General features: G+C 39.0%; 1 protein-coding gene and 1 long non-coding RNA gene across 2 annotated transcripts in view; one reads left to right on the top strand and one right to left on the bottom strand.

Annotated features, from left to right (window-relative positions):
- LOC134348078 (cilia- and flagella-associated protein 47-like) overlaps nt 1-14,719 on the top strand; it is a 712,768-nt gene that overhangs the window by 650,146 nt on the left and 47,903 nt on the right. Inside the window, exons 62-63 of the mRNA XM_063050919.1 lie at nt 2,059-2,220; nt 9,270-9,438. Coding sequence (XP_062906989.1) covers nt 2,059-2,220; nt 9,270-9,438 — 331 coding nt within the window. The remainder of the gene's footprint in view (nt 1-2,058; nt 2,221-9,269; nt 9,439-14,719) is intronic.
- LOC134348079 (uncharacterized) overlaps nt 11,955-14,719 on the bottom strand; it is a 104,484-nt gene continuing 101,719 nt past the window's right edge. Inside the window, exon 5 of the long non-coding RNA XR_010018349.1 lies at nt 11,955-14,006. This is a non-coding gene — a long non-coding RNA (uncharacterized LOC134348079). The remainder of the gene's footprint in view (nt 14,007-14,719) is intronic.

Raw genomic sequence — 14,719 nt, 5'->3', positions numbered from 1 at the left:
TTCAGAAACCCTAGCTGAGGTGTTGTCAGATTTCTGTTTAATGTAGTAATGTGTGTGATCAAGCTGGGCAATAAATAAAAATATAGATGGGAGAGATTATAAACATGTTGCACTTTGTGTTGCTGTTGTGTTGATGGCTTCACCATCTACGATGAACCTTTACGTTTGGTCAGCTATCTTTTGACATAATTCCATCTGCGGAACCTGCTTCTTTAGGCAGAAAATTCTTTTAATATTGTAGGACCCAGTTTGACATTTAGTTAAGACTTCTGGACTTGCTCCATGTGCATTCCAATAAATTTCTGGATCTAGGTTTGAACTAGCTCATAAACGTTAAGTTCTATGTCAATCTTGTAGAGCTTGCAGGAGTATTAGCACAAAAATAATGTTGACCTCTGCCACTCTGAGGCCTGTTGAACAGTCATGAGTCACTTTCCTGTATTTATCCGAGTCCAGCTGTTGGAAATGTACAATCTTTCTTTGAAAGTGAACATCCAATCTTCTGATGAACTGTTTAAAAGTCAATAGTTGATCCTTAACACTCTTTAATATGAATACCATTTTATTTATTTGCTATTTGAATAAAATAAATATGGGGGTACTTTGTGGATGAAAACTTATCTCCAGCTTACTGTTAAAGGTTAAAGAATAAATTTCTTCTGGCATACAGCTGGAGCACTGAACTCCCTATCATGAAAAATAAGTGTCCATTCACAAAATGTCCATTCATGAAAAATAAGCGTCCATTAAAATCTTGTAGATACCATTGAAAACTAATTATTCATGTAGAAGAATTCCCAGAAACATAATCTGAGCCTCAGCTATCCTGACACCATAATCTCAGCAATCATGAGCGATGTTCCCATATTCGTTAAAGTATTTACAATGGTGCAACAAATTGATGTGGATTTTTTGGCCTACTCACATACTACAGTTTATGTTGCTCAAAGAATTGCTTAAAGTGTAAGTATGTTTCATCGCTCTGAGAAAGTGGTAACGAAAGATGCTACTACGTAACAACAGAACTGTCCTACAGTTCTGTTCTGCTTGATACCATCTATATCAATTACAATTAAAAATTGTATTTGTACAAAAGCAAGCCAAGTGTAAATGTCTGTCGCCCATGCTTAGAAATGAAGAACTTCTCTTCTGCTTGAGGATAATCAGTTGGGGCAATCTTTTATATTTGATCACACTGAGGAAACAATCATAATCAATTATACTTAATTTTGAAGTAATTAATTCTACCATTTCTGTTTTGTATATGGAATGCATTGTGACCTCTCCCTGCATCATATCCTTATCTGGAAATAAATTGGACAAGATTCCAGGAAGCATTTCAAGTCTGTGGAATGTGCCTGCAAGCGGAGTCTGTTCTTATTTTTATGAATTAACCATTTTTCAAAGTCAAAGTTCAAAGTAAATTTATTATCAAAGTGCTTATATGTCACCATATACAACCCTGAGCTTCCTTTTTTTGTGGGCATTCACAGTAAATCCAAGAAACACAATAGGATCAATGAATGACTGCACAAAACAGGACTGATAAACAACCAATGTGCAAAAGACAATTGTGCAAATACAAAAATAAATAAATAAAAGAAATAATAAATGGATAGATAAATAAATAAGCAGACAAACAAACAAACGTGCAATAAATATCAAGATCATGAGATGAAGAGTCCTTGAAAATGAGTTCATAGGTTGTGGGAACAGTTCAGTGATGAGGTAAGTGGAGTTGAGTGAAGTTGTCACCTCTTGTTCAGGACTCTGATGGTTGTGGAGTAATAACTGTTCCTGTTTTGATATGTCTAAAAAGTTAACCAACATAACCATCACAATAATGATAGCATTGAATGGATGAAATAGATCAATACCAAATTGCCATTATATGGCATAAGTCATTATTTCTTTTTGATGCAGTTGAGTACATTTTTATGCCAGGGTAAATATTTTTACTTCATTAAAGAACACTGAAAATGCCCACATTTCACAATATCTTAAACACAAATGCATTTCAGATAAATACATTGTAACCATTTTATAATTTTATTTTAGCCATCCAGCAATGTTGAAGGTGCAATCTGCTACAGGTGGAGTCTGGAAATTCCCATTGCTGTTTACTGCCACTGAGCCACAGGTAGACGACGTCATCAATATTGAAACAATTGGGCTGAATAAAGAGTCTGTTGTTTGCTTTCGGCTTACAAGCCAAACAAGGTACTGAAATAAGTTATGATTACTTGTAGTACTCTAGAGTTAAATATCCCTAGTGCTCCACGAATAGCAAATTTGTTATTGTAAAATATGGATGAAACAATTTAATTTCTGAGTATACAATAGGTTAGATTTTGACTTCAATAGTGAAGGAACAACAATTGTTTTCATTGCGTACTATAAGTATTTGCCTACAGATTTTCTATGGACTTTGTACTAGGACTGAATATGCTTAGGGAACCATTTCTGTGTAGTATCCCCCTGAGAAGATGAAACTTCTCTGAAGAGGGGAAACTACAATATTTCCTGACAACCAATTGAGTTGGACAATCTTTACTGAAAGTGTAGAAATAAGTGTTGGAAGTAAGCAATAAGACATTCTTGAAAATTTCATCTGGCCAAACAAGATCTATTGAGAAGAACTAAGTTATTAATAAACACCAGAGTTTATGCAGATGCAGGAAATCCAGGGAAATTCAGAGAACAAACATAAAACGCTGGAGGAACACAGCAAGTCAGGCAGCATCTATGGGGAGGAATAAGCAGTTGATGTTCTGGGCCGAGCTCACAATTACTCCTCTATATCTTTTTATATTTTTGCTGTAAATCATGGTGTTACACTAGATTTTGGCCCCATTTTAGTAAACTCTGAGACAGGATGGATAAATTATCAACTCTAAATTCTCTTGCAGTCCAGATGAAGGGTCTTGACCTGAAATGTCAGCTGTCCATTTCCCTCCACAGATGTTGTCTGACCCAGTGTATTCCTCCAGCATTTTGCTCGTTGCTCTAGATTCCAACATGTGCAGTCTTTGCGTCTCCAATTCTAAATATACTTATAACTTCCAGTGTTTCATATAGTGATCAACGTCTTAGAGCCAATGACAAAACATCCTTAAAGACTGTGAACCATCGTAAGGCATTAGGCCCCAGTGATATTCCTGATTGGATACTGAAAACCTGTTCTGACTAACTGGCCGGTCATTTTTGTCCTTCAAGAACGTCTTCAACCCCTTAGTTCTGTGGTTTGAGGTTCTCACCTGCTTCAAAAGAGCAGCAAGCATATCAGTGCCTGAGAAGAGCATGGTAAGCTGCCTCAATGACTATCACCTTGTAACACTTACATGCTTTGAAAGGTTGGTTATGGCTAGAATTAACTCCTGCCTGAGCAAGGACCTACTGCATTTCATCTAGTCAAGTCAAGTCAAGTCAAGTCACTTTTTATTGTCATTTCGACCATAACTGCTGGTACAGGACACAGTAAAAATGAGACAGCATTTTTCAGGACCATGGTGCTACATGAACAATACAAAAACTACATTGAACTACGTAAAAGAACACAAAACTACACTAGACTACAGACCTACCCAGGACTGCATAAAGTGCACAAAGCAGTGCAGGCATTACAATAAATAATAAACAAGACAATAGGCACAGTAGAGGGCAGTAGGTTGGTGTCAGTCCAGGCTCTGGGTATTGAGGGGTCTGATGGCTTCGGGGAAGAGACTGTTACATAGTCTGGTCATAAGAGCCTGAATACTTGGTGCCTTTTGCCAGATGGCAGGAGGGAGAAGAGTTTGTATGAGGGGTGTGTGGGGTCCTTCATAATGCTGTTTGCTCTATGGATGCAGCGTGTGGTGTAAATGTCTCTAATGGCGGGAAGAGAGACCCCGATGATCTTCTCAGCTGACCTCACTATCCGCTGCAGGGTCTTGCGATCCAAAATGGTGCAATTTCGAACCAGGCAGTGATGCAGCTGCTCAGGATGCTCTCAATACAACCTCTGTAGAACGTGGTGAGGATGGCGAGGTGGGAGATGGACTTTTCTCAGCCTTCGCAGAAAGTAGAGATGCTGCTGGGCTTTCTTTTCTATGGAGCTGGTGTTGAGGGACCAGGTGAGATTCTCCGCCAGGTGAACACCAAGAAATTTGGTGCTCTTAACGATCTCTACGGAGGAGTCGTCGATGTTCAGCGGAGAGTGGTCGTTCTGTGTCCTCCTGAAGTCAACAAGCATCTCTTTTGTTTTGTTCACATTCAGAGACAGGTTGTTGGCTCTGTACCAGTCCATTAGCCGCTGCACCTCCTCTCTGTATGCTCACTCATCGTTCTTGCTGATGAGACCCACCACAGTCGTATCATCGGCGAACTTGATGATGTGGTTCAAGCTGTGTGTTGCAGCACGGTCGTGGGTCAGCAGAGTGAACAGCAGTGGACTGAGCACACAGCCCTGGGGGGCCCTTGTGCTCAGTGTGATGGTGTTGGAGATGCTGCTTCCAATATGGACTGACTGAGGTCTCTCAGTCATGAAGTCTAGGATCCAGTTGCAGAGGGAGGTGTTCAGGCCCAGTAGGCTCAGCTGTCCAATCAGTTTCTGAGGAATAATTTGTTAGATGCTGAACTGAAGTCTATGAACAGCTTTCGAACATATGTGTCTTTTTTGTACAGGTGGGTTAGGGCCAGGTGGAGGGTGATGGCAATGGCGTCGTCTGTCGAACGGTTGGGACGGTATGCCAACTGCAGGGGGTCTAGTGAGGGGGACAGCAGGGTCTTGATGTGCCTCATGACGAGCCTCTTGAAACACTTCATGATGATGGATGTGAGTGCAATGGGACGGTAGTCATTGAGGCAGGACACTGAAGATTTCTTCGGCACAGGGACGATGGTGGCGGCCTTGAAGTACGTAGGAACGACTGCACTGCTCAGGGAGATGTAACTGGTCTACAGCAGGCACATTCATTGGATCTCTGCTCTGCTTTGGAGCATCTAGACAACTGCAAGACATACAGCAAGCTGCTGTTTATCAAATAGGCAGCTAACACCATCATAACATCACTACTAACAACCAGATATCAAAACCTGAGCTTCTGTACCTCCCTCTGCAACTGGGTCTTCAACTTACTCAGTGGAGAACCACAGTCAGTCAGATCATAATAATATATCCTAGTCTATCAACCAGGACACGTTAAGGATGTGTATTTAGCACACTGCTCTACTCTCTCTGTACTCAAGACTGTATAGCTAAACGCAACTTAATAGCAACTACAAACTGACTGTTGACACAACTGCTGTTGGTAGAATCTCAGGTGGTGATGATGAGACTTGCAGGAGTGAGATAGATTGGCTGGTTGAGTGTCATCCCAACAAAAGTCTCACACTCAATGTCAGCAAGAACAAGAAATTCATTGTGCACTTCAGGGGAAGTTGGGAGAATGCAAACCAGTCGTCATTGTGTGGTTAGCGGTAGAAAGGATGAGAATAGAGTTCCTGGACATCAATATCTTAGAGGATCTATCCAGAGTCCAACACATTGATGCAATCATGAAGAAGGCATGCCAAAAACTCTTGGGAATTTGAGGAGATTTGTTTTGTCACCAAAGACCCTTGTGAATTTCTATTGATGTACTGTGGAGAGATTCTGCTTGTTTGCTTCACCAGTTGGTACAGAGACTGCAGAGGGCTGTACACTCAGCCAGCTCCATCACAGACAGAAGCCGCCCCACTGTTGAGAACATCTTTGAAAGGCCGTGCCTTAAGAAAGCGGCATCTATCACTAACCGTCCTTACAATTGAGATATGCCCTCTTCTTGTTACTGCCATCGGGGGGAGGTACCAAGAGACTGAGGACCCACATTCAATGATTTAGGAACAGTATATTTTCCTTCCACCATGAAATTTCTAAATGGTTATGAACCCATGAACCTCATTTTTTGTGTTTGCACTATCTATTTACTTCTATTTCATTTATAGATTTTTACTGTACTGCTGCTGCAAAACAACATATGTCAGTGACAATAAATCTGATTCTGATTCCTCAGTCAGCTACTCTTGGGACCTCTGATACACAATTCCTTCCCTCCCAAAGATGCTGCTTCATTCAGCAGATTACTTGTTGGTCATAAATCCTTTTCATTGATTTTAGAGTGGAGGTCTCTTATTGTCGTCTATATCCTTTCTTAAAAGTTGTCTTTCTTTCACTATTTTCTGGTCCTCCACATTAATGGTCTAAAAATGTATTCCAATGGGGATGTTGTGCTTGTTCTTCAGAATCTCTCAAAATGAAAGGTAAATGGGTGGGTGGGGAGGTTATAGTTTTTTAATGTCCACAGGTTATGAAACAAGTCCAAGAAAAAAAAAAGAATTTGATCATTTCAAGAATTTGTTCCTGCCTGCATTTCAATGATCAAGGATCAACTTTATTCGACATGGGTATTTACATGTATTGGGAATTTTCTATGGTGTGTTGGCACGATATGCAACTAAAAACATTCAACAATTATAAAGAATAAAGAATTATATAAAATGTAAAGTTAGACATTAAAATACAGGTATGGAATAAAATGTGCATTAATACATACACTCAGTGGCCAACTTATTAGGTACACTTGTAAACCTGCTCATTCATTCAACTATCTAATAAGTCACTCATGTAGCAACTCAATGCACAGGTTCAATTATTCAGAAGAAATCATCAAAATGGGGAAGGAATGTAATCTAAGTGACTTTGTCCATGGAATAATTCTTGGTGCCAGATGGGGTGGTTCAAGTATCTCAGACACTAATGATCTCCTAAGACTTTCATGCAGGACAGTCTCTAGAATTTACAGAGAATGATCAGAAATACAAAAAACACCAAGTGAGTGGCGGTTCTGCAGGCGAAAGGATCTTGTTCACTGAATTTCACTCACCCGACTATTGAACTGCGGACTCACTCACTTTCAAAGACTCTTCATATCATGCTTATTTATTTATTATGTTTTTTTTCTTTTGTATTTGAGCAGTTTGTTGTCCTTTGCACATTGGCTATTTGTCTGTCCTGCTGGGCGTGGTCTTTCATTAATTCTATTGTGTTTCCTGGGATTTACTGTGTTTGCCCACACGAAAATGAATCTCAGAGTTGTATATGGTGACATAGTTGTACTTTGATAACAAATTTACTTTGGACTTTGAACTTTATTAATGAGAGAGGTGAGAGAAGGATGGTCAGACTGGTTCAAACTGACAGGAAGGCGACAGTAACTCAAATAATCACACATTACAACGGTGGTGTGCAGAAGAGCATCTCTGAATGCACAACGCATTGAACCTTGAAGTGGATGTCCTATAGCAGCAGAGAAGAACATGTAAATGCCAGTATTTATTTACAATGTAAACAGCATTATCAGAAGTGGTTTAAAGTGTTTACAGTGCAGTGCAGTGATAGGGGTAATAGATACAGATTGATAGAGGGGATGGAGGGGGTGCTAACTAGAATGGTTGATCAGATTAATTGCCTGGGAAAAGAAGCTTTTAAGATGGTGTGAAGTTTTTGTTTTAATAGCCTTATAGTGCTTTCCAGGAGGGAGCTTTTGGAAAAGACAGTTTGCAGGAAGGTAGTGTCCACAATGATTTTTCCTGCCCACTTATTTGTCCTGGAATGATGGTAGACAGCAGTCAATGATCTGTTCTGCAGACTTGACAGTTGCTGTAGCTTTTGTATATTGTGAGAGGATGCTGCATTAAGCCAGACAGTAATGGCTGACACGAGGGGCTTTCTATGATGGCAGTGTAGAACTGTACCAGTATGTTCTGGGGAAGACGTAATTTTACCAGCTGCTGCAAAAAGTACATCCTCTGCTGAGCCTTTTAGTTAATGAAGGAGATATTGTTCTCCCAAATGAGACCCTACGAAATATTGATGCCCTGGAATACATAGGTTTCTCCAACTTGGCATTCTTCAGGTCCCAAACCTCTTTGTTTGATGGAATCATGGGAAAGTATAGCTTCAGTAAGTCATTTGACATCTGAACCAGACTATTGAAAGAGAAAGGAATTAATCCCATTCCTCTGCTGTATTCATTTCACCGAGAAACACTTCCTTTTTCAAGTAGACATTCGATTCAACTTCAATCATTTCATTGCACAAAGAGTTACTTACTTTAATTGTCTCAGGTTCTTTGTTTATCGTTTTAAATCAGCACAGGAATCAGCTGTTCAAGTATTTGAATAATCTTTCAGATTTTCTCTCAGCCTATAGCAGTAAACAAGAGTCTTTCTTCTCTGGTACTGTTCAACTAATTTGCGTCTTCACTCATTCTAGGACTGGGCCCGACCAGTGTTTAACCAAGTATAATTCCATTACTTTTGTACTCTGTACCTCTGTTTATAAGCCAATAAACCCATGTAGAACATAGAAGATAGAAATCTACAGCACATTACAGGTGCTTTGGCCAACAATGTTGTGCCGACCATGTAACCTACTCTAGAAACTGTTATATACCTTTTAAAAAGCCTGGATTCTGATTTTCCTGTAGATCAACTGAAATTTTATAGCCAGTCTTTCAGAGAGCTATTAATAATGATTACTAATAGAAATTAGAAAACCTTGTATATACTGGAAATCTGAAATAAAAACAGAAATGGCTGGGAACATTCACCAGATGATACAGCATATATGGAACTAAAAACAGAATTAACATTTCAGGACAAAGACTGTGTGAACTGAAAAAGTAAGGAAATAAGTTGGTTTCAAGTTCCAGAGAGGGTATGGGAGGGAGGAATTGGACAGAAAGATTGAATCTTGTTTGGGTGAGACCAGGGTTAACATTGTATTAAGTGATGATGAAGCTAGCTGGTTAATGTTAATAAGGGTTATTAAGAAAGATAGAAAAAACAGTGTCTGTACAGTGAAAAAAAAACTGAGTTAATGTTACACATGGATAATGTAAAAGAACTGGCCAGTTGTGACAAAGAGAGAGCTCTTACTTTAAATGGTTAAATTCAGTGTTAAATCTGGATGGCTGCAAGATGTTGAGATGGAAGATGAGAACTTGTATTTCAAGTTACGTTGAATCTCTTCAGAATAGTGCAAGAGGCGACAGACAGAGTGGGTATGAGATGATGAATTGAAGTGACAAGCAATTGGAACCTTAGGGTAGTCCTTGCAGACTAAATACATCCAATCTACATTTGGTTTTAAGAGTGTAGAGGAGATCACATTGTGACTATATGATGGTTATCTTGTTCAGAAATTGTTGCTTCTAAGTAATTTTTGACTCATTCCCTTTAACTTTTAGGGATCCCATACCATTCACAGCACACTTCTTACCTTGCAGTGATCCAGAATTTGAGGTTTCACCTCAGACTGGAGAACTGCTTCCTCTTGGCTCATCTGGGACTCTAATTACTGTTGGATTCACTCCACGAATGTACAGCAAGAAATACAAAGCTAGACTGCTCATCCAGGTGAGTGCAATAGACAGAAAATACATAGTATGATATTCTAAAGTTGCCAATGCAATAAGTAGTCCATTAAATATCTCAAAATGGTGTTACTTTACTTTGCAAAGCAGGTAATATTTTACCATTTTTCTTATTATTAATTTATTGATTGGACATTAATATCTGTCTTAAGAAATGGGTTTGATTCTCAGTTGAATTCATTGAGTACTATGAATTCATGATTTATATGTGGAATGAATGTTCTCTTTACCATATGCAAATAAAAGTCTCTAATTTCATTCTGAAAGCATCTCTTTAATGTTTCTTTTATATCCATCCAAGCCTCCTTACAAATTCCTGAAGTGAAATTAACAATTTAATGTCACTAGGGCAGCAAAGGAGTGAGTTTAATAATGCAGCCTGTCAATTGCAAAGAAATGCCTTACATTTAAATGAACTCATCTAAGATAGTAGATTTACAACCATTAGCTAAAAAACTTTTACTTTGCCAAGTATTCTAGTCCTCCAGAGGCTTCAGAAATTTTTTTAAATAACCTGAATATTATAGGATCTTACAATAGGTAAAAGCCTCCATTCTTTTAGAAGAAATATTGCTTTATTAATACACGTGCCAATATAGGATAAAATTATACTTTGTTCGCTAGGCTGTTTTGAGGAATATTAGAAGGCATTAGGATGAAGAGAAAATCAACAGAAGTGTGTTTTATGTGACTTCTGTCTTAAACAGTATGCCTCAAGCAATGGATTTTATAGTGGAGTGTCAAAATGTATTAAGCTGTTATCCACACTGGCTGGTAAATTTTTTGTTCTGTGCATTAAAAGTTTTGTTTCTATTTTCAGTGAAATTACCTTGTTTTCTCTAACTTGCTATCAACTGTCTCTTCTTCAACTGTAAACACACATGTGGAGTTAGGATTCCTTTTGGACCACCATTGCTGTTAACAATCTTATAAAACAAAACATTTATAAGATGTACTGTCACTGGTCAGGCCGTCATTTATTGATCATCCCCGATTTTTCCTGAGAAGGTGATAGCAAGTTATTTTCTTTAAAGATAGTAGTCCCTGTGATGAAGATACTTTCATGGAGCTGTTGAGTAGGGAATTCCAGGATGTTAAGAATTCTACAAGAATGTGCAGAAATTAAATTCTTTTCCCATTCTACAACTTTCCTTCCAGTTGCAAATCCAACAGTCACTGAAAGTGATACATGACTGAAGTGGGTGATGAAGGAGACAAGTGGGGTGCTTCCCTTCATCTGCCATAGGCTCAAAAATAAGAGTTGCATCACTTGTAGAATAAATGTGCAGTTCTGACCACCTCACAAGAGAAAAAGATGTGATAGCACTGAGGAGAGTACAAAGGAGATAACCACTCTTTTTAGTGGATTGAATTATTATAGTTATAAGAGAGGTGGGACGGGCTGTGTTTGCTTATCCTAGAACAGAGGAAAATGAGGGATGACTTGATAAAGATATACAAGTAAATGTGTTAGAATAGGTGAGAACCGTTTTTCTATTTTAGTGTGTCTAAAACAAGAGGCATAGGTATAAGGTAAGAGCCAGTATATTTAGAGAGGATCAGAGAGGGATATTTTTCACACTCAGGGTGGTTTCACTCTGGAATATGGTACCTGAGCAGTTGGCAGAACACAGGTACTCTCAAAATACTTAGGAAGCATTGAGACAAATGCTTGAATTCCCAAGCCATTGAAGGCTATGGAACAAATTTGAGTAAATGGGACCTGTACAGATAAGCGCAATGGTTGGCATGGACAGTCTTGGCTGAAGGGTTTGTTTCTATGCTGTATGGCTTGTTGGCATGATCTCAATGCATAAAACAGGTTCTGGAGTTCCTTTACTCCAAGGATCTTCCAGTTGGCTTTGCCACACCTCTACACATGATTGCTGCAACCCAGAGACTGGTCAATCACATGACTCTATACATAGTGAATAGTGGAGTTCTGCAGGGCCTAATATTAAGAACACAACTTTATATTGGGAGCCATTCAACCATTAATCTACGAACCCATATTTCCCAAGGATGTCCAGTTTGGTTAGTTAATTGACCACTATAAATTGTCCCTCATGTGTTGGTGAGTGGTAGAACCTGGGAAGAGTTATTGAGGATGTTGGGGAATAAAAACAGTTGATTAACATAGGATTAATATAAATGGCTTTTGATTGTTTGAACTGGCATGCCAAAGGGTCTTTTTTCCATTATCTATATGCCCTATACTCTGTGCTGCTCTCATCTAGCAGGACAAAGGAAGTAGGCACACTGGAAATAATCTTCAGTTCCCATTTAAGTCTAACAGCATTCTAACTGGAAAAAAATGTAGGAATAGATCATTCCCACCTTTAACCTCCATGGTTTCCTGTTGTCACATGCACTAGCAGTCAATGTTGAGGCCTAGCTGTTACCACCACAGCATGAAAAAGGCCAGAATGCAATAGGTAACTAGGCCTTAGATGGCTGATCTTGAGGCTATATCCCAGAACACCCTGATGGGTTTTTGACAGCTAGCTACTGGCAATTGCTTTTGAACTATTTTTAAATCTCCCTACTGTTCAACAGTTCCATCAGTTTAAAATAATCAAAATAAAACAACTTAATATGATTAAAATACATTAAGCTACTGAAATTTTATTTTAAATTTAATGTTAAGTAACAAAAAAAGAATAAATCATCAACTTTGCTGAACTTTCTCATCAATATCAGCAGCCCTGTTCCAAAGAATGGGACCTTGCGGGAGGTAAGTGCAGAAATTGCAGGGGCCCTACCAGAGATATTTAAATCATCCTTAGCGACAGGTGAAGTACCAGAGGATTGGAGAATAACTGATGTTCATCCGCTGTTTTCGAAAGGCTGTAAAAATAAACCAGGAAATTATAGGCCAGTGAGCCGGACATCAGTAGTGGGAAAATTATTGGAAGATATTCTGAGAGACTGGATTTATAAGTATTTGAATAGATAGCATAGCTTTGTGCGTGTTAGATCATGTCTAACCAAACTACCAGGAAAGTTGATGAAGGCAAGGCAGTAAATGTTGTCTGCATGGGCTTTAGCAAGGCATTTGACAAGGTCCCACATGGGAGCTTAGTCAAGAAGGTTCAGTCGCATGGCACTCAAGATAAGGTAGTAAATTGGTTTAGACATTGGCTTTGTGGGAGAAGCCAGCAAGTGTAATAAATGATAGCCTGTCTGACTGGAGGGACTGTCACTAGTAGAGTGCTGCAGGGTTCAGTGCTAAGTCAGTTGATGTTTGTCATCTGTATCAACGATGTGGATGATAATGTGGTCAACTAGTGTATTGGACAGCAAGGAAGCCTATCATGGCTTGCAGCAGGATCTGGACAAACTGGAAAAAATGGCTAAAAAATCGCAGATGGAAATTAATGCAGATAAGTGCGAGGTGTTTGACTTCAGCAGACCAACTGGGATAGGTCTTACACAGTGAATGGTAGGGCACTGAGGAGTGCGATGGAACAAAGGGATCTGGGAATACAGGCCCATAAAGTGATGTCACAGGTGGATAGGACCATAAGTAAAGCTTTGGCACATTAGCCTTCATAAATCAAAGTAATGAGAACAGGAGATGAGATGTTATGTTGATACTATATAAGATATCAGTGAGGCCTAATGTGGAATATTGTTTGCAGTTTTGGTCACCCACCTACAGGAAAAATGTAAATAAGATTGAAATACTGCAGAGAAAATTTACAAGGATATTGCCAGGTCTGGAGGACCTGACTTATATGGAAAGATTGAATAATTTAGGACTTTATTCCTCAGAACATAGATGATTGAGAGGAGATTTGATAGAGGTATAGAAAATTATGAGGGGTATAGATAGGGTAAATGCAAGCAGGCTTTGTCTACTTAGGTCGGGTGGGACTTCAACTAGAGGTCATGGGTTAAGGGTGAAAGGTGAAAAGTTTAAGGGGAACATGAGGAGAAACTTCTTCACTGAGGGATCATGGGAATGTGGAACTAGCTGCCATTGCAAGTGGTGCATGCAAGCTCAATTTCAACATTCAAAGAGAAGTTTGGATAGGTACATGGAAGGTAATGGTATGGAGAGTTATAGTCCCGGTGTAGATCGATAGCAGTAGGCAGTTTAAGTTGTTCAGCACAGGCTAGATGTTCTGAAGGGCCTTTTTCTGTGCTGTACTTTTCTATGACTCTATGACATGGAGAGTGTAAAACTGAGGAACCAAATGCAAAAAGCATCCAGCCCTCAGTTGAGTACATGAATGCACCACTGCTGGATCATTGATTGCACTGCAGGAAGTCAGCAACATGCTTACCCATGAGGTGATCATCACCAACAGTTCTTGAAGGGATCAGTAGCAAAGCGGAAGGGTGTTTAAGCCCATGTTGCAAGTCCTGATCCAAGGTTTTGACCTGAGATGGTGATATTTCCTCTCATCCCACAGGAGGTGCTCAAGCCACTGAGTTCTTCCAGCAGTTTGTTTTTGCTTCAGACCATGTTGTATAACTTCAGCACAATTGGTCTATTTGCCGGAACTTGTTGTCCAAGAGTACGTTAGCTGACCTTCATCACATGAACTGCAATGATTCAAAGCACTTCATCACTATCATCTTCCAAAAGATAAATGGTGTTAAACATCAAGTGCTCTCATCTTAAGCTTAAAAAAAACCTAACTAAAATTGCCCAAGCTAGCTTAATAAGAATAACTAAGTTGATTCAAGTTCTCTTCAACCAATCAATAAATATAACTATTGTAATGTAGCATAAAATTAGATATTCTACATGAGTGCAAAGTGTAATGGAGAAATTTCCATTTGAACAGTGGGAATTTCACAAACCTATTGCTATTGAATTTTCATGCAATAGTTAATGGGAATCTTGTGCAACCATTTATCAAGAATGCTACTTGTAAGTGCTCTGGAGGGCCAAGCCAACCAAGTCCAATAGGTCAGTGCATTTAAACATTTATTGAATGGTTTACTGATATAAATCCCAAGTTTAATACAATACTTTCTTAGTCGCCTTTCAAAAGCCAAGTCTACATGAATTTTATAAAAATAGGATGAAGAATGGCAGGTAAGTGGGAATTTGCCTCTGTTTCTCTTCATTTATTATGTTACTTCAACCATTGCAATATCGTTCTAAGTTATGCCTGGAGGAAATTCCAATACTTGAGAATTCCCAGTGTAAATTGGAGGGAAAATTCATAATTTTCCAAGGACCTTCAAGACTTGCAGGCAAAATCAGAATTAAGCCCAAGGTTCTCTGGGGTAGATTCCAAATAACACTT

Source organism: Mobula hypostoma, chromosome 6 (genome assembly GCF_963921235.1).
Source record: "Mobula hypostoma chromosome 6, sMobHyp1.1, whole genome shotgun sequence".
In the NCBI taxonomy this organism is placed as follows: Eukaryota; Metazoa; Chordata; class Chondrichthyes; order Myliobatiformes; family Myliobatidae; genus Mobula; species Mobula hypostoma.
The sequence above is the reverse complement of the archived record's forward strand: the minus strand, read 5'-3'. Positions and strand labels throughout refer to the sequence as shown.